At 39.6% G+C, this 27,390-nt stretch overlaps 1 protein-coding gene across 1 annotated transcript; it reads left to right on the top strand.

Moving 5' to 3' along the window:
- The first annotated feature begins 14 nt into the window (after positions 1-14).
- LOC110872794 lies at positions 15-7,173 on the top strand. The gene is made up of 7 exons (XM_022121668.2): positions 15-401; positions 4,305-4,970; positions 5,061-5,183; positions 5,270-5,431; positions 5,514-5,630; positions 5,734-6,170; positions 6,254-7,173. The coding sequence occupies exons 1-7, from the start codon at positions 41-43 to the stop codon at positions 6,917-6,919; spliced, it is 2,532 nt and encodes an 843-aa protein (XP_021977360.2). The 5' UTR covers positions 15-40; the 3' UTR covers positions 6,920-7,173.
- Positions 7,174-27,390: the final 20,217 nt, after the last annotated feature.

The raw sequence follows: 27,390 nt of genomic DNA, 5'->3' as shown, positions 1-27,390 counted from the left end.
CTCCCTCTAGTATAAAAAGAGGAGTGGAGTAGATCATTAAATGTATCAAAAACCCCAAAATAACGCTAAGATGAGTGCTTCAAACGCAATTCCATATGATACTAATGTATCCAACTTCGTTTCTGTGAAACTTTCAGGCAAGAAAAACTATCTTCTTTGGAAAGCCCAAATGCTTTGCCTACTGAAGAGTGTCAATGTGTATGGCATCCTAGATAACACATTTGTTGGGCCAATAGATTCTGACGCAGAAACCATGACACAATACGATAATCTTGTCAGAGGCTGGATTTTCGGTTCTGTCAGTGAAGATGTACTAGCAGAAGTCTTCAACCTCGGTTCTGCCAAAGCTGTTTGGGGAAAACTACAATCCAACTATGATCCTCCTAAGCGCTTCGAAGAAGGTACAGCTTTTATTATTCTTCCAACCGAGTATGGTTTTTTTTCTGTGATTTCTAAACTTCGTATTAGTTCGTCTTTACGGATCTCTTAAAATTAGTATGGGTTTGTAATAAAAAAATCTCTGGTAACGCCGCGAGTAGAATTAGGGGGTCGGGGTCCTTGAGCCTCGGCCCCCATGTTTTCTTAACAAGCAGATCTATCATCAAGTTGATTTTTATACCAGACTCCAAGAATATTAGTCGATGGGTCTTGCAACGATAATTAGATGAAGTAAAAGAAGAAAAATGGAAAAATGATTCGCCGGAATATATATTTTGATGCGTGTCAGAGAAGTAGAAATGGAGATTTAGGTGAAGAAATTAAGATGACGGTGCTATTTTGATAAACAAGCTACCTAATAAAAAGAAAGTCCGGTGTCCTGTGTGCAAAACCAAAATCAATAGTCTTTTCTTGTCAAATTAAAAATATATCCAGTGAGTGTGAGAACACCCACCACTACGATGAAATATTTAATTAATAACTATAATTCTAAAGTAATTATATATTATATATTATATATATCTTTATAAAAAAGCAACTAAATGTTGCAATTAACATTTTCCGTCTGCTTTTGACACCGCCTTTTCCGCCTAAAATCGATCGCCGTTTCATATTTAACACCACCTGCCGACAATCGCGTCTATAATCTCCGTTTCATATTTATTGCTACCGGTCAAGTATCACGTCGCTTCATCAACACCAAATCACCATATTTAACTACCAACCGTTACAAAACCCTTCGTGGAACAGTCATATATCCTACAAACAGACACGTCGTCACAAAAACCTTTATATAATCGTCGTGTCTCCGAACACACACATGACACATATATACATAAACAAGGGTGGTGGCTATCATTGGTTAACGTTCTAGGGTTTCTTTGCTAGAAAAATAGATTGTTGAATATTTTTTTTTCCAGGTCTCGAGTTTACATTTTTTTTTCTCTGTATCTGTATATACATAGTGGAGAGTGATCTTGGTTTGCTTACTCCTTAAAGAGACTATCCGTCACGTAGGCACCACATCACGAAGGACCATCCCCTTGGGGACTACTCAAACGTGTGGAGGATAGTCCCCCCCCCCCCCCCCCCACCCTTTTGATTTAGTTAAATAATTAAAAGAAAGTAAATAAAAATAAAAGAGTTACATTTAAATAAAAACCTAAAGTTACATTTTAATAAAAACTAAATATTAAAAAAATACCACACACTTAAAAAAACCTAAAGTTACATTTAAAAGAAAAAAACTACACTTCTTCACTCCATTTTTTAATTTTTTTCTTCTTTTTGTAAAATGTGACGATCTTCCTCGGGATATGCACTAAGGTCGGTGATCATTATTCTCCATTCCTCCAACTGCTGCGCTTCTTCTTGCCTCCTTTGCTTCTTCTCGGCTTGTCGTTTCTTCACTTTTACCTTCTCGTTTTGCGTCTCGGTAATAGTTTGGTTGCATTTTAATCAACTGATTAACTATATACTGCTTATATTAACAGCAGTTGTTTACCACCATCACTTGTTACCATCAGCTGTTGTCCACCATCAGTATTTGACCACAAGCAGTGCTTAGAATTCTATATGTTGTTTGTCTCATTTAGTCGTCTCAAACAGTGGTTTGTTTATTTATTTAGAACTCATCAAAATGTTACTTTTCTCAACAAATTCAGTATCTAGTAATCAAATTTGAAGGTATTGTACAATAGAATGTATCCTTTCTATGAACGATAATCAAAATGAACACACTAGCATAATTACGTTGTTCATATCGCAGTAGCGTATCTTTTTGATCAAATCCGAATCGGAAGTTGCTCTTTCAATTTCCAGATTAGGAATTCTAGGTTACAGAGCAAATTGATAAACAAAGAGCAGAAAATTCAAAAACAGGTACATATTGAACAAATAACATCAATACATGCATATGATTTGAATGAATATAAACAAAGAGTTGATTGAAATTACCTGATTGATCTGAATGCAATTGATGGAGCGTGCCTATTAAAATTTGTACTGGCGATTAATTTGTACGAGCCCTAACAGAGGTGGACAATATCGATTGATGGAGCGTATCGAGCCCTAACAGAGGTGGAGCGGAGCAGCGGCGGTGTATCGGTGGAGCGAAGGTGATGTGAAGCGGAGGTGGATATGAAATCCTAACAGAACTCAGGAACGTAACACGGTCTATTATAACAAAAAAGAAAAGTAATTTCCGACCTACTTTGCCACCAAATCATAAAGAGGTAGGCATATTGTTGGAATAATCTTGATCGGGTCAGATACGGGTCAAGTTGGATACGGTTCGGGTCAAGCTAACAGTCAAGATCGTGGGAGCTGGAATAAAGGGATTATTCACATGCTTTATTAGCTGCACGTTGATGAGAAATAGTCATGTTTGGCCGAGTTTATGGATTTGAACGTTGCAAGGCAGTATGTGGTTCCTAGAAAGCTGGAGATCATGGTTTAATTAGCATGTGCTTGTTTTATTTTATTATAAATAGGGTAGTAGGTCTGTCATTTGATACTTGTACTCTCAATTCTAATATTACGAAAGTTCAAGCAGAAAACCCCTTCTCTTATTTCGTGAGTTTGAGTGAGGGGCCTGAACCAACACATATTGCATTTAGGATGTAAATTATTAGCTAAGTTTTATGGTGGCTATTGCACATTATTCTAGTAGTGATTCGAGAGTCGTACTAAGATTGTTGAATTTCCCTTCAACAGCACTTATCTTTGCGGCAAAGTCATTCTCTTTCATCTTCAACATCTCTAACTTCGACCTTAAAACATGTATTCTCTCCTTTTCAATTCGATCCGCTCCTAAGAACCATACCTGAATCGCTTCCCACACTTCATGCGCCATGGCATACTTTGCAACATGCAAAAGGATATCTTCGGGTAACGATTGGAATAGTAGTGCCATGACGGTTTGTTTATATCGGTTATCCACAGCTCCTTCGGTTACAGAGTTGATCGCAACGTGCAAAACCAAATGCCCCAAAGACTGTTCGTTCCACCACACACCAATGTGAGTAGCTGGTTGTGGTTAACTTTGGGCATTGTGTAAATTTTGTTCTGGTGATCCCTTACGTTTGCAAGAGCGTTGATTGGTTGCTCTCCGTCGGCCATAAACGCAAAATCAAATTGATGTGTTTAAACACCCCTCAGTCAATTGATTGGCCTGCCCTTTTGATCTGGTTATTCTCCCCATATCAGTTCTTCTTTCAGTTTGGTTATACACCCCAAAGCTTCTTATCGGCAGGCTTCCATGATCTTAAATAACATAAAATCGAATCCGCTTCGGACGTTATGCTCTAATACCAATTGTTGGGGTCAATCGGTAAACAACTAAAACATAAACGCTAACACGGAACTTTGTGAGAGGGACTCACCCCCGACTTCTTTTCATTTTATTGACAGAAACATAAAACATATAGAAAACACGTGACAGAAACATATAAAAATTATAGAAAACACGTGAACAAATTTGATACATCGACATCCGTATATTATTCTTTTATCTTGGCATGTAATCCAAAGAGTTATATTTTACCTAGGACTTCTAATTTAATTCAAACAAGAAACAATATGATATTTAAATAAAATCAACAAATTTCATGCGCTCGCTTTCCAAACCGACTAAACATACCGGGATTAAGCTATTAATTTTCCTGTCTCCAGTTTTCTCGTAATTTATTTTTCTCACTTCAGAAATCTATTAGAAACTAAAAGGAAATATTCAGTGGAGAAAATCATAACAAAAATAAGGTTATTGACGGTCCATAACCGTAAATGTTTATTTGTTTATTCCAGCATTTCATAACTGCTTCTGTAAATCAATATCTGAGCCTGCATAACAAATGAAATTTCAACAGATTCAACTCCAAAAGAATCAGATGCAAAAACCGAAAAAGAAGACAGAGATGCTGTTTCTGTAGAAACAAGCACAGTTGATGAAGGCGCAATTTCATTAGATGTAATAGAAGAAAGTGAAATCAAAGAAAGTGAAATCGAAGAAACTGAATTGGAAACAAAGAATGAAGTGATTGAGCGCAAGAAGAAATTGAAGAAACTGAAATCACATCTTATAAAGGGGGATTGGCCAGAACTACATTCCATGCTAAAAGAAGATGAAGGCCTGGCGACAGAGGCAATCAGTAGTGATGGTAGCACCATACTTCACATTGCTGTGGGAATACGTCGTAATGATATCGTGAGAAAGCTGCTTTGTTATATAACAAATAATGTAAGGTATACGTATATAAATGAAGCACAAGTACTTAAAAAGAGAAATTCTGATGGAAGCACAGCACTTCACATTGCTGCCATTGTTGGCAACAAAGAAGCAGCAGGTGTCCTCCTTGAAACGAACAGGGCGTTGTTACATACTAGAGACAATAATGGTCATCTCCCATGGCGTAAAGCTTATGAAAATATGCATCTTGATACGATTGCATATTTTTTGGAGAAATCCAGTGTCTGTGGTGAAGAAATTGACTATGTAAACCTTATTGTTAATGCTATTTCAGCAAAACAATACAGTAAGTATAGTAGGCAATACATACAATATAGTAAGTATAGTAGGCAATATATAACATAAACATATTGCATTTTGTTGTGTATGTTTGTAGGTTTAGCATCAGAGTTTTTGAAACAGTTTCCCAAGGCTGCTTCAAAAAGTGACCAGGTACTCATGGCATTGATTAAAACCTTTCCGAATGGGCTAGACGACAGGGAAAAACTTTTCTATCCTTGTATGTTTCTAACATATTATAAACTGTTTCATTTATTGTTCTTTTTTGGTTTCTTTTGTCTTACTGATTGTCGTTTTATATTTTAGCTCTAAAAAGTACTTTGGAAATGCTGCGTAAAACAACTTTGGTTACTGTGTATATTTTTGCCTTCCCTGCAATCACTGCACATCGAAGTTTCGGTGATTACACGGCTACGTGCGGCTATGTTTGTGAGGTTGTTGCGGGAATAATATTCTCAATATTTATAGGTAAGAACAACTTAAGAATTAATTGAATATATAATTGATCTAAAATTGAACAGTATTTTTTTTTTAATTTTTGTTATTGCAGTACCAATTTGCACGCTTGCATCAGCCTTTGCATTTATATGCCTCCTCGTATTGATAGTTTGTTTCCCATTCCTTATTCTTTATTACCTCTTGTGGAAGGGCGCAAAGATACTAGATTGTAAGATCATGGAGTAAATTCATTCCCTGACATTTTAGTTCTACAATTTATCTTCGGAACACAACTGATAATCTTTTTTAACTGATAATTTCATGACTTTTAGTTGCGCTCATCAACAAAATCGAGTACAAAATTATGAAACGGGAAGAAGCAAAAAAATTTCTAGCATTGGTATGTGATGAAATAGACCAAATGAAGTACCGAGGTTCTCATCACCCCTTTTATACACGACCAATTCTTGAGGCTGCTTGTCAAAATGCTTATTATGTTGTTGAAGAGATTTTATCTAGATCCCCGGAAGCAATTCAGAGTAAAGATGAAAGTGGGTATGATATTATTCAGTTAGCAATAGCAAACCGCTCAGAAAAAATCTACAACCTTATCTATGATGTTGACGAGCGTAAGAATATGCATAAAACGTACGAAGATTCTTCTAAAAACAATATCTTGCACTTGGCCGCAAGGTTGGCACCTTTAAGTGTTCTCAATCAGAGAAGAGGTGCAGCATTACAACTACAACGAGAGCTTCAATGGCTTGAGGTACATTGTAACTAAACTATTAGTCATAAGTGAATCATTAAGTTATTTTCTAGCAGTATACCAAAGTTAATCTAATTTTACAGGAAGTGGAGAAACTTGTGATTCCTACATTTATCACTCAAGAGAACATTTTTAAGGAGACGCCAGATATGGTTTTCACAAGGGAGCACATGGATTTAGTGAAGGATGGAGAGCAATGGATGAAAACCACCGCAGAGTCATGTAGTATCACTGCTGCGCTTATTACCACAATTGTATTTGCAGCTGCAATTACAGTACCAGGTGGAAGTAACCAAGAAAAAGGGACCCCCTTGTTTAAAAAGGAACCTGCATTCATTATATTTGCTATATCAGATGCAATCTCACTATTCGCATCCAGTACGTCGTTACTAGTGTTTTTGTCTATCCTAACGGCGCGTTTTGCTGAGAAAGACTTTCTAGTCAATTTACCTTGGAGATTGTTTATCGGACTTTTCTCCTTGTTACTTTCTACAACAGCCATGATGGTAGCGTTTAGTGCAACCGTGTTCCTTGTCTTTTGTAACAGAAAACTATGGATGCTTGCTCCGATATGTGGATTGGCTTTCATTCCAGTCGCTTTTTTTGTCGGCTTGCAATTTCCCCTCATGATAGATCTTTTCAGCTCCACATATTTACCCATCTTTGGTAAAGAAAGGAAAGCAAGTTTCAAAAACTTAATCCGGAAGACATATGAATTTACGCTTGAATATGCTACTATATCAAGTTAGTTCATATCTTCGAATCATTATTCCGTCATACTAAAAGGTAGTAGAGTGAGAAAAAAAATTGTGTTATTGAATATCATGACATTATCGTCTCTTCTTGTTATGTGCGTACGTTGCATAGTAAGTACCAAAATCATCTATTTATTTAACAATTTGTAGTTTAATCCCAAATGAAGTTTCTTTCACGCATGATCCACAATGTATGTTTTTTTTGATAGTTTGTATGAAATATGAAAAACTATGGTTTATTTGAGTAAGAGTGTTTGGTTGTATTGTTCTTGTTTTTCTCTTTTTTTTTTTTAAGTTATTACGTGATTAGTAATCAATGTATAGTTAGTTTAATGGTTTATATTAGTAGGAGTGTTTGGTTGTGATTTTTTTTAAAGTTATTACGAGATTGAGTAATCAAAGTATAGTTACTTAACACGAGGCATAATAATTACACCTTTATAATTAGACATTTGTCACTAGATAAACTTATTTCTAAGAGTTATTTGTTTTCGTTTAAGCTTTGGCTAGGTGGTAGAGGCTCGTGACTTTCGAAGAAAAGAGCAGGGTTCAAATCTTGATATGGGTATAATACTCTAGTATTTATTCGTGTAGCTGTAGTGTAGGAGTAAGAGTAATGTAATCTTCACGGTTAAAAAAAGATTGTATTTTTTAATTGGTTCATATGCTTTATAAATCTTTTATCCTCGATGTTTAATAATTATATAATCAGTCCTAATGGTTGTAAACCTGTTACTTAGTTATTTCCTACGGCTGAATTTTCATAACATAGATGGTACTCACTAGCTAACCTCGTTAAATTTTATGGTTAAGTCAGGTAAAATTAATATATATATATACAATTTAGGTAGGATGTTAGGTACAGTCATTTTTTTTTTTTTGTCTTTTGTTGTTTTTTTTAATAGTTAAGTATTTTTAATTCATTTTTGGTCCTTTGCGTTTATATATTTAACTTTTTAACATTTAAGTTCTTTTACGTTCACGTCATGTTGCAATATAAGTTTGTGTTTGTCTTTGCATCACGTCACGGTAAAAATTCACGTTTTTGTTTTATGATTTCTCGGTTTTGGTCGTCGTTTGCTTAATACTTGACAAACGCGCACCTATACGCGGGGGTTACACACTAGTTAATTAAATAAACAAAAACATAAATGGGCCTCCCAACCTCCATATGTTCATCACTCAACCCTATCTTCATCATCCACCATGAAACCACCATTACCATTGTCGGAGGATCGCTTGATGAGTTGTAGGTCACCGGAGAATTAGTGTGTGTGTATGTGTGTTGGATTTCACGGGAATTAATTCTAGGTCGTCGGAGACAAGGAGGCTGATTTCCACAAACAACTTGTATGATCCATTAAATGTGGGCAGGGCCGTTCCAACGTTTTGGAGACCCTAAGCGAGCTGCGAAGTGAAGACCCTTTTGCACAATTATCCTTTTTAAAATATTTAGTAAAGCATCGACTTTGTTCCTTTTTTCCACTTCTTTTTTTAACAGATGATTGAACTTAAGACTTGTTTTTTTTTTGCTAGTAGACAACCTTCAAACAAAGAAACAGATCAACAAGTTCAAAATAAACAGAGCAATAAGTTCAAAAAATACCTTATGTATCTTATACAATGCATCTAGAATAAGTCATAAAAGTACAACTTAGAAACATTAGTAAGGGTTCTTAAAAAAAACACACATCCTGTTTCTATTGAGCCATTGCCACAAAATGCCAAGTGAAAACTGTAACATTACAAAGAAATTAATATGTATCAAAGTTCTATTACCATTAGAAATACATACCGCAATATAGTGGCGGATCTAGAGAACTCTTATAGGGGCAACGTTTCAAAGAAAAGGGGTAACGAAATCGAAAAAACGTCAAAATTTTTCAAAATTTACACTAAATTTACGCTACCGTCGAAGCGTCAAGGGGCAACGTAGGTTACCCCTTATTAAGAGGTACATCCGCCCCTGCCGCAATATAAAGAATAAAGATGCCATAAAATATGTTACAAATGTTTGTTTGAAGCATGACATAAAGAAACGAACTACAAGCAACTTGGAAATGTTGAACCAATCTAGTAACCCAAAGAACATTAGTAAAACCATTCTCTCTCTTGAAATATACCATTTGGCAAAATAATTACTTTAAAAAAATCAAGTAGCAAAGAAATCGACGGTGGATTACTGATCTTAATGGTCGTTTCTTCGAAGACCCTAAACTAAAAGAACTGGGTGTTAGGGCCTGAATGCTTGATTATGGAATATATGAGGGCTGGGTATTTAATTCTATTTTAAACTACATGGATTTTCCTCATGTGGATATTTAATTCTTTTTTAAACTACACGTCTTTCCTCAAGTGGGCCATGGATAGAACGTAACTGTAAAAAAAGGTTAGTTGATGGGATTTGAGGATTTGAACTTGGGTTTGCAAAGTAGCAAAGTGGCAGGCTTGCCACTAAGCTGGAATTACATAATGTTCTTTCTTAATCACATTACATGATATATTTTGTTTTCTTTCAATTTCAAACTGAGGCCCTAAAATTGTGAAGGCACTAGGCCCAAACCTTGGTTTAATATAGGGTTGGGCCGGCCCTGAATGTGGGTAGGGTTAACTACCAATTAAACGCTAGCGACTCAACCTAATGATTTTCAGAAATAGAGACTTAAAGTATCAATTGCAGTAAACCACAAGACTCAAACTATAGTTTACTCCTATATTTATTTATAAGGTAGGATATTAAAAAATAACTAGGGTATTCGGCGTCACGCGGTGCGCGACTTGGCAGGTTTGTTTTATCTAGGTACGGTTGTAAGCGTTCATCATGTTAAACGTAGTGGGGCGGTATGGATGGGCATAGCACCCCATCGCGCTGCCGAACACCACCACAAGGGGCGGTATGAAGGAGAAAATGGGGTGGGGCGCGACCTCCATAGCGGCGGTATGTGTGTGTTTGTTTGAATTTTTATTTTTTATTTTTTGGTTTTCCCCTCCATTGCTCTGCTTCTCTTTTGTTCTTTTGTTGCAGGAATAGAAGAAAGAAGAAGGAAGAATGTTCTTTTGTTGCAGGTATAGAAGAAGGAAGAAGGAAGAACTTGGAAACGGCTGGAAAAGAAAAATAGGTTTTGAGTTTGTATTGAGTTTGTATTGAACTGGGCTCAAAAGGTTTTGTGGTTTTATAGAGCCAAGAAGCCCGGTTATTATAATTTGAGTTAATTAATGTAAAGTTTTTTTGTTTATTTTATTTTAACTTTTTTTTTTATTTTATTGTAATGTTTTTTTATTTAATGAAATGGTTTTTAATTTTATAAAGTTACAAATTAATTAAAAAAACAAAAATTAATTAATTGAGTAATGATGAGGTAGGGGCTATATGACTACGGGCTCTAGTAACATAACGCCCCATAAAGCCCCTGTGTGACGTGGCACGACACGTGTCGCATAACGCCCCACAAGGGCTCTATGACTACGGATGGCCTAACAATGTCGTTCATTCATAATAGTGTTGCGTATATATACAGCAAACAAATTTTTGAACATCTACAAATTCTGATCATTAATTAGCATTTGGTTTACCAACATAAGAAAGTGCCCTCCTCAGTCCACATGTGCCTTAACTCAGTGATTATATTTTAATCGCAATTCCCAGAGAACATTTGAATCAAGGGAAATCATATGAGAAATAGATCGAGTTATAAAATCAAACTGCTACTTCTTTATCATTCGCCATATCATAAAATCAGGGTTATTGAATCAAGGTAGAGTATCTAGGCAAGGTTTCATATGCTGAAAAAAAGATTATAGAATATCGTCTTCGGTTAACCATTTCTACCTCCAATTGTAGTAACAAATTACTAACAATCATATGTGCAGTTTCAGTTGATTTCCATCCACCATTGTTTCCTACATTTCCTAAAACGCAAGGGAAATCATATGAGAAATAGATCGAGTACATACTTTCAAAACAATTTTGACTGACTCAACAGAGGACAACCTTTTCCAACTTGTCATATCTAATTTCATCTCACTATTTTTCTTTGGCAGTTTGCCAATAACTTCTCTCGTTGCTGACAATTAAACTTCGAATTCTCACCACCGGTGAATCAACTGTGCTAATATCTCTTCAAGCTTCTTGCAATGGTCTTTTTGACATTGTAACGTGATATGTCGAAATTTGTAATCGCGTTAACTCCATGAAATTTAAGGGTAGCCACATCATAAGCCTCAGAAGCTTCTTGTTGTGTGTGTTATTTATTTTGTGAGTTAATTTAATTGGTGAATAGAAGCCTAATAGAAAAATGCATAACATAATTTTGTCAAACTTAAAATTTTCTTTTAGTTTTGATCATTTTAAAGCAAGGTCAAGACTTTAAGTTTCTGTTTGTTTTTGCTTATAATATCTGTAAAGAGCTCATGTCTGCGGGCGAGCAGACATAAGCCCTTGAAGACTGTCTGTTTAAAAAAAAGAAGATCTTAAAATAGTTTTTAATAGCTTCAAAAAAAAGCTATGTATAATAGCTTCAAAAAAAAGTTCTTCACACAACCATCTTCTTCCTCTTCTCCCCTGCCACCACCTCTCCTCCCACATCACCTCCACTTCCCTTGCCGACACCACCTCCGCCACCACCACCTCCACCTGCCACCACATCTCCGCCACCACCTCCTACCTCTCAGCCACCACCTCCACCACCACCATCGTCACAACAAGACCGTAGAGAGAGAGAGAGAGATCTGTGAGAGAGAGAGAGAGAGAGATCTGAGAGAGAGAGAGATCGTAGAGAGAGAGACCATAGAGAGAGAGAGATCTGTGATGGCGGTGGTGTGATGGCGGAGGTGTGATGGCGGTGGTGTGATGGCGGAGGTGGTGCGGTGGTGGTGGCGGAGGTGTTGGTGGTTGTAGAGAGAGAGAGAGTTTGTAGAGAGAGAGAGAGAGAGCAGACCTGTTGTGTGTGTGTTGTGTGTGAAGTTGTTTTTGAAGGAAAAAAACAAACCCTCTTCTCCTTACAGACTGCAGACATTTGGTCCACATGTTCTCTTGCAGATGCCTGCAGATGTGGTTCGCAGACTACAGACATTTTACATCTGAAAAAACAAACAGCACCTAAGAGATTTTAGGGGCTGTCAGGCGGCTTTTGGTTTTAAAAGCATTCATATATGTCCCATGTAAAGATCCTTGACATAAAGTTTTTAATCAACTTCTGAGTGCATGTTTTGCTTAGCTTTTTAAAGGGGCTTATGACTTTTTAGAAAAGTCAGGAGGTTGTGACTTTTTGGAAAAATTACTTTTCTCCTCACATACACCTCATTGCCAAACAGACTTTTTAAAGCTTTTAACTTTTCAAAAAGCCAATAAGTCAATGAGTTATTTCAAAAAGCTTAGCCAAACATGCCCCGAATGTCTCCATGTAATGATCCTTGTTCCCGGCTACGCGACCAATCCAAGCTTGCCATCTACCGTGTTGATGGTGTCTGAACATTACAAACAATAAACCAGCTCATTTAAATAGAGTAAATAATAAGTTTTGTCCTTTATGTTTACAATAAATTACAGACGGTGTCCTTTGTCTTTAAAATTAACAAGTTTTATAATTTTTTTTTTCAAAATCCAGCACGGTTTGTCCTTTATCTCTAACTCAATTTTTTTTTCTGTTAAGTGAGTAATGTGCAACACACATGAGGGTATTTTTGACATTTTATCCTATTATTTAATAAATATCTTAAAAGAAAAAAAATAAAAATAAGAGTGACTTTCAAATTTTGTCCTTTATCTATATACTCAATTTCAAGCGGTGTCTTTTATCTTTAAAGTTGACAAATTTTGTACTTATTGTTTCAACATCTTGCAATGTATGTCCTTTGACCTTAACCAAGTTAGTTTTTTCTGCTAAATAATATCACACAAGAGTAGTTTAGTCTTTTTACTATTTTTTAAAATTAACAAATAAAACAAAAATAAATCAAACAAAACTAATACAATATATGATACGTGTACATAAACTAAAACATGCCTCTCTTTACCCCTTTTTCTCCACAGCACTGTTAACCCACCAACAACCACCTCTAGCCACCACCCTCCACCATTTTCCAACATCAGATCACGCCACCGTTATCACCACCCCCACCTCACACCACCCACATCCACACCCACACCCACGACCATCACCAACCCTCCTCCACCATCACACCACCTACCACCGCCGCAGCCATCAACTGCCATTGTTACCACCTACCCTCTCTTCCACTCGAACAACCTTCTCCTCGCTGAAACCCTAGCTACGTCGTCGTCATCTGTACCATCGTCATCTGCTTTGCCGTCATCTACGTCGCCGTCACCATCATCATGTGTACCTAACCACCACAGGTTGTTAAGTGGGAATTTTGGATTTGATGAATTTGTGTCTTGCTTTAAATTTTGGTCAGATTTACGTGAATCTTCAAGGACTTTGACTAATTTGTTTCTTGATTTGAATTTTTCATGTGAGATTTTTTGGGATTTAATCAGGGATTGTTTGTAGGGTTTAGGAAAGCGAGAGAGATGGGTGGGTAGGTGGGTGGGTGGGTTTGATTGGTAATTGTTGTTGGTGGGTTACAATTCTAGGTTGGGTTGGAAATGATGCACTAGGTGGTGGTAAGTCGTGACAGTGGGGTGGATGGTGGTGGTTGATAGCTTTTGGTGGTGGTGGTTAGTGATATTCAGAGATAGATATGTGAGAATGGGAGAGAGTATCTTTTTGTTTTTATTTAAACCTTTTTGTTAAAGTTATTTACACAATTAGTCCTTTTAACGATGAAATGAAAAAAATGCCCACACACTCAAGTAACATGACCAGATTTAACAGAAAAAACTAACTTTGTTATGGTCAAAGGATATATCATGCATGATTTTGAAACAATAAGTACAAAACTTACCATTTTTAAAGATAAAGGACACTGCCTGCAATTGAGTATAAAGATAAAGGACAAAATTTGAAATTCACTCTAAAAATAATATATATTAACTCCCTCTCCCTCTCGCTCTACCACTTCCACCACCTCCTTCCACCACCACCACCTTCCTCCACCACCACATCCACCGCCACTCTTCTTCTCTCTACACTACATCGCCCCCACAACCACCACTAGCACATCCCCACCAACCGGATCTCCAGAAGCCGTCCTTCAAGTATCACTAGCGTCACTGTGGCTATGGCTGTTGTTAACGGGGTTGAAGGACGGTGAAACGATGTCGTTGTGGCATTATTCGGTGCAGGATTTCTTTTTCCGGTGAAATAAGTTCTTCTATCTCATGGATGAGATGGTTGAACGATTTGGGGATTTTATGAAACCCTAAATTATCGCCCCAGTTTTAGGTGTGATTGTATGTCGAAGATGTTTATACTGCACACAAGTGTTTATAATCAGCAATCGACTTCATTTGTTATCATGTGATTATCTTCTGAGCACCGGATCCAAAATTGTCCAGTCTCGTTTGTTTGAAGTGCAAAATAGAAAAGAACTGGAGGATTTTTTGTTGGTTCTAGCAAAATTTTGTTTTGATCATGGTTTCATGATTGACGAAAACTTTTATAAATATTGAATTTGATTTATGGTGCTTACTGTTGTTTATTGAGTGATAATGAAGAAAGTGAAAGAAGAATGGATCTAGTGATAGACTTTAATGCAATGCTTCTTATTGAATGATAATGAAGAAGGTGAATGAAAAGTGGATCTAGTGAAAAAAGTTTGATGCAATTCTGCACAAAATGGTACATTTATAGTGCCATTATTTCTAAGTTGGAGCCATGATAGAAACGACACCAACATCACAACTTTATGAAGGTTTTGTTTGTTGATTTGGAGTGTGTGGTGGCAGGTACGTGCGGTGGGGGCTGTTGGTGGTGTGGGTGGTGGAGGTGGAGGGTAGTTGTGATGGTGGTTGTAGATGATGAAGGGTGGCGGCAGTGGTGACACCTGTAATTTGGTGTAAACATAAAGAACAAAACTTGTAATTGACTCATTTAAATTGTCACACCCCCAAAATCCACCATGCGGAGTATCACCGCTTGGAGGCATGACATGACCAGGATCGAGCCACCAATCATATTGAACAACATAATCAAGTAAATAAAACCAAACACAATACGATTGGTGACCAATAGGAAGTAATCCGATTTTAGTTTAATAGCGGAAGCGTAAAACATAAAGTTCGAAACATAAGTTCGCAGTTCATAAGTTTAAAGTCCAAAACGTAGGTTTAATAAGTTCATAAAGTTTATTTATTAAATACGAGACATATCAGTTCACATCCCACAGCGACCACCTCCATATGCAAGCTCCATAGCATTTAATGACCTGCAAAGCATGTAATAACGAGTCAACAACAAAGTTGAGTGAGTTCACGGTTGGTTGTCCACTTTAGAGTTATTTCCAAAAAAACATAATTTAATCTCATTCGGCTATCCAGCCATGGGGGTTACCCCATAGTTCGAAAACGTTTATTAGTTAACCATCCCATGTCCACCTTCCCTGGCTATCCAGCCCGGCACTTTGGCCGTGGGGAGCTACCCCAGTATTTTAAACTACCAGACTCGTTTATCATATCGACTACTAACAAAATCAATTGTGCCCTAGCGTCGGTGTTCTATCACCACCGACGTGCCATAGTCCATTAGTACACGCCCGTCCGACTGGCATGGTGTGAGGTTTGTTAAACCTAATAGCGCTATTAACTAATGACCCGCTCGCCATAGCCTCGGCGATTAAGTCGATACAAAAGGGAGGGACTTCGCTGATAGAGTTCTAGTCCAGTAAGTCTAACACGTCCCAACAGGACGAGGAATTTACATTCCTGAACACGTCTCAAAGGACGAGGAATCCCTATTCCTGTACCCATTCCCATTCCCACCGGGAATTTACCATGCTTTGTAGAAAAGTGTGAACTCACCTCGGTTTGCTCGGTTAGATACTCAAATATCGCTAACAGTCAAGGTTGGTCAATCACGTCCTAGTATGATTTACAGTTAGTCATTTAATGTCTTACAAATAGAGCACAAAGTTCCTACACGTATCTATCACATAGCATGCATTACTTTAACTGTTTATGCCCGTATATATATATTTCCCATCCATTCCCACTCATAAGCATACATACGATAGTGCACGTAACACATATAACATGTTAGATCATTCACAGATAGCATACTCGACATTTAGACACGCAAGTCACAGCTTATATCAATTCAGCATTAATATTCAAAACCGGCTGTTTTCGGACATTTAAATAAAATAGTTAAATTATTCCAAAAATTCCCAAATTTTTACAGAATGTCCAAAACGCTCCAAATTTAATTGTGTAAAAATATCGGGGTCCGGTTCACTACCATTATTTTATAAAAATTCATATTCCGGACTGAACTTAGATTTATGTATTTCTGACCACAGTCCACGGAACAATTTATTAAAAGTTCATCGATTGTCCGATTTATGAAATTCCAGTGGGGTAATTACAAATACATCGGTGGTCAACTATGGTATAAATTTCGTGATCAGACTCCACACAGATTACAAGTTATAACAGAAAACAAGACGCACTTTTTTAGCAGAAAAATTGCAGCTTTAGCTGCTGTTACGAAAAGACGCTTTTAAAATAGTAAACGGAGTCCAAAAATTACGATTCCGGTTCCATTAGAACCGTATTTCATAATAACATATATTAGATTCAAAACATCGGTTTTTCGTTGAGTTTATGACCTGTTTACAGGCGGATGAAGTCGGCTGGAAATGTGATTCAGCATGTTCTTTATAGTTTAATATGTTACTATATTGTATCAATACATGTCCGAACAACGGATTTTATCAAGAGTTCGACGATCAATCATCATATATGTATTAACCAACCCTAAACCAACAACATACCCATGACAACATCAACTAATAGCATTTCATATACAAGTAAACTTCATGTAACCTTTATGTTTATATTTTTAGTGTTCTTGCATTTTAGTTGTAAACATAAGCATCATACTACAATGTTACCCATAAAATAAGATGAACAAAGGTTAAACAAGAGCTTACTACTAGCTTATAGCTAGGGTAGAATCTATTGAGGAGGATGATGAGAAAAGATGAAGAACAAGCAAGACAAAGCCCTTCTTGAAGCTCCACAAGTAGCTACCTTCTTGAATCCTTCTAAGCTTGAAACAAGCTTAAAAATGGAATGATGGTGGTGACAAGGTGGTGGTGGCGGCACAAGAGAGGGCCGAGAGGGAGAGAGAGATGTATGAGGGAGATGAGTGTGAACTTGTGAAGATATCAAATGATCTTGCATATCATCCTACCATACTTATAATGATTCTCAAATATTATGTCCAAGATCACAAGCAAAGATCAAATAAAATATAGTGATCAAATCTTGGGAGGTAAGGTGGTGGATTTGGTGAATCTTGTAAAGATATGATATGAAATATGAAATGATCTAGTATCTAAGTCACCATACTTATAATCTCTTACACAATATCATGGCTACTCAATCAAGCAAGATATCAAATAAAATATAAAGGAAATCTAGTGAGATATGGGGTGGGTCCATGGTGACCGTAAATGGGCATGGGGGGGGGGTTATTTGTAAATTGTGATGGTAAGTTGGTAAATATTAGTTCAATTTCAAGTATAAGGTTACTAGTGTTAATTAGTAGATATTCTAGTGGGTGTTATGGTGTTCGGGGACCATAACTAGCCAAGAAATAATTAAACAATGTTTCTAGCAATATTTTGGTGTCCTGGGTAATGTCCGGTTGTTCGGTCGGATACTGTTTCGTTAAAGTGTTTAATTATTCCGTAAGGCGTCTTATACATATATTTTTGTAACGCAATTAATTCCTAACACATAGGAAAATATTCAGGACCATTTAGTCAAGTTTTCTGCACAAGCCAAGTACGTTAACAAAAACATGTAAGTATATCACAGTAATCAGAGAGCAGTTAATGATTCAGCACAGTCATCAAGCCTTTTAATTATCATTAATTAATTGTACGGATTACATGAAATTTTGAGGGTTGTCACATTCTCCCCCTGTTAAGGGAATTTCGTCCCGAAATTTAGCACCTGGTTACTGAGGAAGCTAGTTAAGTTGCGTTGGTTTCCTGGTTTTCCTGGGGTGTCACATCATCCTGTTGATTTGGAATTTCGTCCCTAAATTCTACAATAGCTTCAGTCTCAGTAGTGTTTACACTTTTCTTAAACAGCTAGGGATACTTGAGTTTCATTTGGTTTTCTCGTTCCCAGGTATACTCTGGGCCACGACGGGAATTCCAACGAACTCGGACGAGAGGTATTCTGGTGTGCTTGAGAATCTTAATGTCTTGATCCGTAATCTCTACTGGTTCCTCAACGAATCGCAGCTTGTCGTCGATTGTGAGCTCTTTGAGAGGAACTATGAGGGTCTCATCTGACAGACACTTTTTCAGATTCGACACATGGAATACGTTGTGAACTCCACTGAGTTCGTCAGGTAGGTTCAGCCTGTAAGCGACTTTGCCAACTCTCTTGGTGATTTCGAAGGGTCCAACGTATCGCGGGTTGAGTTTGCCTCGTTTTCCGAAACGAACTACACCTTTCCAAGGTGAAACTTTGAGTAGCACCCGATCCCCAACCTGGAACTCGAGTGGCTTTCTTCGCTTATCGGCATAGCTTTTTTGACGGTCACGAGCTGCCGCCATTCGTTGGCGTATCTGAGCAATCTTCTCGGTTGTATCTACTACAAGTTCTGGACCAGTGATTTGACTGTCACCAACTTCTGCCCAACAAAGAGTTGATCGGCACTTTCGTCCATACAATGCCTCAAACGGAACGGCCTGGATAATGGTGTGGTAACTGTTGTTGTATGAAAACTCCACTAACGGGAGATGCTTTTCCCAGCCGTTACCAAAATCGATTACACATGCCCTAAGCATGTCTTCAAGGGTTTGGATGGTGCGTTCAGATTGCCCATCCGTCTGTGGGTGATAAGCGGTGCTCATATCTAAACATGAGCCAAAAGACTTATGCATAACTTGCCACAGTTCAGAGGTAAAACGAGCATCACGATCAGAAATGATGGAGGTTGGCACTCCGTGCCGTGATACCACTTCTTTTAAGTAGATGTCTGCTAGAGTAGAAAACTTATCCGTTTCTTTGATAGGCAGAAAATGTGCAGACTTGGTCAGTCGATCCACGATCACCCAAATGGTATCGTTTCCGCGTTGAGATCTGGGCAGACCGGTAACGAAATCCATGGAAATTTGCTCCCATTTCCATTTAGGTATCTCTGGTTGTTGGAGTGGGCCTGATGGTTTCTGGTATTCGACCTTGACCCTGGCACAAGTCAAGCATTTACCGACGTAGATTGCTATGCTGGCTTTCATACCAGGCCACCAGTATGTAGTCTTGAGATCATGGTACATCTTGTCCGAACCAGGATGTACTGAGTAACGAGCCTTATGCGCTTCATCCATCACAAGCTGGCGTAGGTCTCCATACAGTGGAACCCATATGCGTCCGTTAACATAGTAGGCGCCGTTTTCTTTTTGTTCTAGTCGTTGCCTCGATCCTCGTAAGGACTCAGCCCTGATGTTCTCTGCCTTCAATGCTTCAACTTGAGCATCGCAGATCTGAGCGGGAAGGTTAGATTGGATGGTAAGCTGTAACGCACGTACACGCCTAGGTATAGTATCCTTTTCGACTGAGGGCGTCGGCCACAACATTGGCTTTGCCCGGATGATACTTGATAGCGCATTCGTAATCATTCAAGAGCTCTACCCATCGGCGTTGTCGCATATTCAATTACTTTTGCTTGAAAATATGCTCGAGACTCCTGTGATCGGTGTAAATGGTGCACTTGGTACCGTACAGGTAATGTCTCCATATCTTAAGCGCAAAAACAACTGCTCCCAATTCCAGATCGTGGGTAGTGTAGTTCCTTTCGTGAACTTTAAGTTGACGTGATGCGTAGGCAATGACCTTGTCACGTTGCATCAACACGCAACCAAGTCCTTGGATGGAAGCATCGCAGTAAACCACAAAATTGTCTGTGCTTTCAGGCAATGAGAGGATAGGCGCGCTACAAAGTCTATCCTTCAAGTGCTGAAATGCGGACTCTTGTGCATCACCCCAACGATAGGTGACACCCTTCTGAGTCAGTGAAGTGAGAGGTTGCACAATCTTGGAGAAATCTTTGATAAACCTTCTGTAATATCCTGCCAAACCTAAGAATTGGCGGATCTCTGTTGGTGTGCGGGGTGCAGGCCAATTCTTGATCGCTTCAACCTTAGATGGATCCACATGAATTCCATCCTTGTTTACCACATGGCCTAGAAAGTGGACTTCGCGAAGCCAGAAGTCACATTTTGAAAACTTGGCATACAACTGCTCTTTTCGAAGAAGTTCCAGCATAAGTCGTAGATGCTGCTCGTGTTCCTCCTGACTCTTAGAATAGATCAGGATATCGTCGATGAACACAATAACGAACTTATCCAGGTAAGGCTTGCACACTTGGTTCATGAGATCCATGAAGACCGCTGGTGCATTCGTCAGCCAAAAAGGCATAACCAGAAACTCGTAATGGTCGTAACGAGTTCTGAATGTTGTTTTGGACACGTCCTCATCTCGGACTCTCAGCTGATGGTATCCCGATCTCAAATCAATCTTAGAGTAATAGCTCGACCCTTGCAACTGGTCGAACAAGTCGTCAATACGTGGAAGAGGATAACGATTCTTCACAGTCACCTTGTTAAGCTCGCGATAGTCAATACACATTCTGAAAATACCATCTTTCTTCTTTACGAACAAGACTGGAGCTCCCCAGGGCAAAGAGCTAGGATGTATAAAACCCTTTTCCAAGAGTTCTTGTAGTTGCGTGGACAGTTCTTCAAGTTCTGATGGAGATAGACGATATGGTGCTCGAGCTACTGGCGCTGCTCCAGGAGCTAGCTCGATTTGAAACTCAACTTGGCGATGAGGCGGAAGACCAGGTAATTCCTCAGGAAATACCTCGGGAAAATCGCGCACAATAGGGATGTCTTCAATTCTCTTCTCTTCCGTTGATGTGTCAGTAACGAGTGCTAGAATGGCAGTGTGGCCCTTTCACAAACACTTCTGGGCCTTAAGGAAAGAGATGGTGCCTTCGACAACACCACTCTTGTCGCCACGAATCATGAGAGGTTCTTTACCAGGACGAGGAATGCGGACGATTTTCTCCTTACAAACAATCTCCGCTCGATGATGAGATAGCCAATCCATCCCAATAACAACGTCGAAACTACCCAGTGTGATAGGAATAAGATCGATAGAGAAAGTCTGACCAGCTAAGACGAGGTTACAACCTTTAACTACGTGTGTGGCTTCAAGACTATTACCGTCAGCTAGTTCTACCGTGTGTTTTGGTGTTCAGAAGTGTTGGAGTGCGCTTAAGCATTTGGCTAACTTTTACGGACACATAACTAGTATCGGCACCCGAATCGAACAAAACAGTAACAAAGAAGTCGTCCAGAAGAAACTTACCCATCACAACGTTGGGATCGTTCCTTGCTTCTCTCTGACCAATCACGAACACACGACCTTGGGCGCCATTTCCATTATTGTTACCTTCATTGTTGCCTCCGTTGTTGTTTCCATTGTGGTTCCCGTTTCTTTGGTTATTATTCTGGTTTTGGTTCAGCTGGGGGCAGTTCCTCTTAAAGTGGCCTTCAGCGCCAATTTGAAAGCATCCTTTGTTGTTACCTTGTTGTTGCCGCTGCTGGCGTTGATTGGGTGGGGCTTGTTGTTGCTGCCGGTTCTGATTCGCTGGATGCTAACTCCTGCAGTCCCTTGCCATGTGACCAGGCTTGTTGCATCGATGACAGTTGCCCTTACCACATGGCCCACTGTGGTGCAAGTTACAGTGATTACATTTGGGGTGATTTCCCTTGTATCCACCCTGACTTTGATTCCCAGAAGACTGCTGACTGGGGCTCCTGTACTCATCCGTCTTTCGCTGCTGAGATTGAGCTGAAACAGAACCCTTGCCCAGATTTCCATCCCACTTGCGCTTATTGTCGTTGGGAGCATCAGAAGTAGTGGCGCTAATACGCTTTGGCAGCCTGTTCTGCTCAACTGCCTAATCAGTGAGGCGATGAGCCAACTTGACGACTTGCTGTATAGTGCCAAGGTTAGCTGAGGTTACATGGCTTTGAATTTCTAGCACCAAGCCCTTAAGGTACAGCTCAATGCATTTGTAGGGAGGGTCCACCATAGTAGGACACAAGATGGCCAGCTTGTTCGACCTCTTCGTGTATGCCTCGATCTCAGACCCCGTCATCTTCAGATTGAAAAATTCCACTTCCAGCTTGTGGATGTCATCACGACTGCAGTACTCTTCTCTAATCAGTTCTTTGAAACCGTTCCACGGGATGGCATTAGCAACCGCCAACCCAAGCAGTTGAACCTGTGCTTTCCACCAGGTTAACGCAGCACCCTCGAGTGTTCCAGTAGCACACTTCACCCTGCGATCTTCAGGGCATTCACACATCTCGAAAACAGACTCGAGCTTCTCAAACCAGTGAAGAAGGCCTACAGCTCCTTCTGTGCCGCTGAAAGTGCTAGGTCGGCAATCCATGAAGGTTTTGAATGTACACACAGGAGGCTGAGCATGTTGACCTGTGGTGCGAGAATAAAAGACAAGGTTAAGCACGAGGGTTGATTCGCGAAGGTGGGATCTAAACGTCCTAAGATGGGTTGAAGTAGCAGGTTATACCTCCTGCAGGAACAGCTGCGAGTGCCTCTGCAACTCGTTCGTTGATCAAAGCCGTCAACTGGGCTTGAGTGAGGTTGATACGTCCTCCGCGTCCGCTCATGATCTTCACAATGAAGCAACGTAAGTGAGGAAGTGTCGCGAAAGTGCATAAGTGTGGGACGACAGTAGAGAGTAAGCACACAAGGTTCAAATAGCAATTATCACATTATCCAATGCACAGTGTGAACTATCTAACCGAAAGTATAACATATATCATACCACCTATGGTGTCGAGTCTTGCACGTGGAGCGATGCGTCGTTGTGGATCGTTGAGCACTGTACAGGTTATAGCCTGGTTTTATCAAAAATATTTTCCCTTTTTACAACCAAGTTCACTATAACCGATTGCTCTGATACCAATCTGTCACACCCCCAAAATCCACCATGCGGAGTATCACCGCTTGGAGGCGTGACATGACCAGGATCGAGCCACCAATCATATTGAATGTAACACTCTAGTTATTATTTTAAAGGTTTTTGTATAAATTACGAATACACACATGTATTTAGTGTTATGTATCCTTAGGAAATTCCGAGTAAATTAAAACTTTTACAATTCATAAGCTATTCTACGAACGTGATGGGGTTCGTCGTTAAAATTTACAACGAGGCAATGTGCGGAAGCATGAGTCTTTATTGTGTTCGGTTCTTCAGCTTGATCGTCTTCCGGCATCCCATAGTGTACCTACATTTCATAAACATGAAATGCTTAGTCATACAGGGTTTTAAACGTGTCTAAACGGGTCCGAGAAACAATTGATAACAAAACAACAATTTCAACCTGACCTCCATCGTAAATTACGGTGGCACCGTAATTTACGGTGGCCACTGGTTTTACATGCCCCTACCGTAAACCAGTAGGGGGCTACCGTAAGACTTTTCATCTCCACCGTAAATTACGGTGGCACCGTAATTTATGGTGGACTCTGCATCCAGCTTTTCCAATTTGCCGTAATTTTGACCCATTCATGTTTTTATCAAACGAAACATGTTTGTTTGATCCTTATTCTCACGGTAATCGTAATTTCAATAATTCCTATCATATTAGGTTCAAGTCACGGCTTCCTTACGTATCTTAAACCCGTTTACGCTCATATGCATATTTTGACCCGTTAAGGGTGTTTATGCATATTTTGATCATGAAACGCTCTCATTCATTTCTAGCATTAACATACAACATTTCTTATCAAGTGATCTTCCACCACAAACTTATTTGTGGTGGACTTAAGGGGGAAATCTATATAATCCGAGTTTTTCCTCGTCGGATTACTAAATTCACGACAAAGACTCGTATGGAGTCATTTGACCAAAGGTTTACATCCTTTGCGACTTAATACTTATTTCAATTACTTACTTGATCGTAAAACTCGTTTCAAAACTACCTTTAAAGGTAGTTTGTCCAGTTTAGCTTATAAGGGCGTTTTAGTCCGTTTAGCCAATCATTTACGATGAAGGACTTTTGGAAGTATATTCGACCCGCAATCCCTCTTTTAACTTATGATTTTGTTTGAAAAGTCATTAAGCTTCCCAACGCAATGTTCACTATATTAAACATTCGGTTTACTTATCAAGTAACCAAATGTTTATTTTGACTTCTATTAGCACTCGTTGAACCACATATTCTAAATGAGTGTTACCCTTTTTCACATACCTGGCGCGGATCAATATATCAACCCGTTTTCAATACCTTGCTTTTATAACCGCTAATCCATGGCGTTGCTAATACCCATTTCACATTTACTCCTGAAATAATATAACTCGACAATAATCATTAGTCGTTATTGTCAAGAGGTGATATCTTCACCTTTTGACCCGTTTGGTCTAAGTGACCGGTTAGGTTGACGAGATGGCATTTATTACCAACTCATCTATACGACTCGCCCCGGTTTATGTCACACCCCCAAAATCCCACCTGCGGAGTACTACCGCTTGGAGGCGTGACTGACCAGGATCCAGCCACCAATCATACTGAACAAGCATAAAGGTAGTTATAAAAGTTTAACCAATACGATTGTTGTTACAAAACAAACAAGTTAAGTTGCAAGCGGAAGCATAAGTTTAAAGTTATAACATGAGTTCAAAGGTTCGAGTTTAACATGGCACGTAGCGATCCGTGTCCCACAACGACCCTCCTCCATGCAAGCTCCAGCTGAGTACCTATGGTCCTGCAAAGCATGTAGTAACGAGTCAACAACTAGTTGAGTGAGTTCACGGTTGGGTGTTCGTTTTAGTTGTTTCGAAAACAGTTTACTTTAACTGGCATCCTGCCGTGGGGGTTACCCCATAGTTTAAAAACGTGACATGTTCATTCCCAGTTACTCCGGCATTCCAGCCGTGGGGGCTACCCCATGTTAGTTATCAGGCATTTCGGCCGTGGGGGCTACCCCATGCGTACACTAGACTCGTTACCATATCGACTGCTGACTGTAGTCATGTTTAAGTGCCCTGAAAAACATCAATGTCTATCATCATTGACGTGCCCCAGATCCATTAGTTCACGCCCGTCCTCTGCGGCACGGTGTGAGGCTTGTCAGACCTAAATAGCGCTATCTAACTAATGACCCGCTCGCCATTGGCCCGGCGATTAGTCGATACAAAAAGGAGGGACTTCGTGATAGAGTTTTAGTCTAGTACGTTTATCCGTCCATCCGGACGAGGAATCACATTCCTGAACCACTGACGTCCTACCCAAGGAGGACGAGGAATCCACGTTCCTTAACCCCGTTCCCAACCCAGGGAATCCCATGCTTTGTAAAGGGTGTGAACTCACCTTGGTTTGCTCGGCAGTTAATCACAGAAAGTCAATCAAGTCGCAAGTAGTCAATAACGTCCTAATCATGGATACCACTTATAATCAGATTCAAACCAAGTAGTGCACAAATGTTCAACACGTATGGCAAACACGTTTAACAGTAACAGTTCGTAGTTATCATTCAAACACAGCCCAAAGTCTAAGTGTGAGGCCCAAACAGTTCGTCATCAATAGCACAGAAGTTCATAGGTCCGGCCCACTAACTTAGGCCCAAAAGTGTGGTCTCGAGTCGCAACCGGACTCGCAAGCATGGTCTCGAGTCATGCTGTGTGTGCTGATCTCAGGTGGTTGCGAGTCGCAACCGGTGTCGCAACCATGGTTTCGGCTTGTCATGCTGAGGTCTCGAGTCGCAACGGGACTCGTAATCCTGTGGTCTCGGCTTGTCCTGTTATGGTTGCGAGTCGCAACCGCGTGGTCTCGAGTTGTCACGCTATGGTTGCGAGTCGCAACCGTGTGATTGCGAGTCGGTATGCTGTCATTTTCACGTTCAGTGTTGATTCAGGTGTGGTCAGCTTAATGGTACAATGTAATCAGGCCCAGATCAGGAAACAACCAATAGAATTCCACTAACAGTTTTCCTAATCAGGCTATTAGTCAAAAATGGATCAAAATCACAAGGGTTTTCATGTCTTCAACTATCATTCAAAGTGTTCTTCAAATATTCAAACATATATTCAAGTTCTTCATAACATAAACAACACTTATTCAACCAAAACTATGAACAACTATCAAGATACAATTTACTAGCATGCATCCTACATGACAAACATATTCATTAGCCGATTTGTTTAGTACAAACACCCAAACTTTTCGGATCCAAATCCGAGTGCAACCGATAACATCATTCACCTTTTTAAACATACAATGAACCGGTTTTCAATATCAAACATTTATGCATAGTTCAACTTATAACAAGAAACATTCATGAGCCGATTTCTTTTCAAAACATCATGCATAACTCAACAACTAACATATTGTCATAATCATTAATTCAAGCACAAAACTCAACATGATTCACTAAGCATTTAACAATAATCATTAAGAACACTAACCGGTTAATGGGTTTCGAGGGTGTGCGTAAAGCTTCCAACCGGGTGTGTGTGTGAGCCGATCCAAGTCCAAAGATCCGAGAATGATGAGTGTGTTTGTGTTCTAGAGTTTTTAGTGAGAGGGGAAGTAGGAGAGTGTGTGTGTGTAATGTTTCAACAAATGACAAGGGTTAACTAAGGGTGGTTTATATAGGCTAGTTCCAAGTGTTGCACCCTTAATGGGTTCGAGTGGGGGTTTACGGCCCAAATGGCCCAACCGGCCAAAGGCCCGAACCGGCCTAATGGTTACGGTTCACTCGAGACCACATGGTCTCGAGTCGGGTCCTTGTTGTTTCGTGTTGGGTTCTCGGCTCGCATACATACATAGATACATACGAATGCACACATAACAAAGCACATAAAAGTTCACGTTTATCATTAAGTTTAATCGGTCAGCTAGTCACATAACGTACAAGCAAGTTACAACGAAAGGTTCTAAATTTCGAGTTGTCACATCATCCCCAAGTTGAAAGAAATTTCGTCCCGAAATTTGATGGCACTCACTGAGGAAGCTAGTCAAGTTGCATGGTTTTCCTGGTTCTCCTGGGGTGTCACATCCACCCCCCGTTGATCTGGAATTTCGTCCCGAAATTCCGTAGCTTCAACCTCAGTAGCGTTTGTACTGTTCTCAAACAGTCGGGGATACTTTTGTTTCATCCGATCTTCGCGCTCCCAGGTAAACTCGGGGCCGCGACGTGAGTTCCAACGAACTCGAACAAGAGGTATTCTAGTGCTCTTGAGGACCTTAACATCCCGGTCCGTGATCTCGACTGGTTCTTCGAC

Source organism: Helianthus annuus, chromosome 9 (genome assembly GCF_002127325.2).
Source record: "Helianthus annuus cultivar XRQ/B chromosome 9, HanXRQr2.0-SUNRISE, whole genome shotgun sequence".
Taxonomy (NCBI): domain Eukaryota; kingdom Viridiplantae; phylum Streptophyta; class Magnoliopsida; order Asterales; family Asteraceae; genus Helianthus; species Helianthus annuus.
The sequence above is the reverse complement of the archived record's forward strand: the minus strand, read 5'-3'. Positions and strand labels throughout refer to the sequence as shown.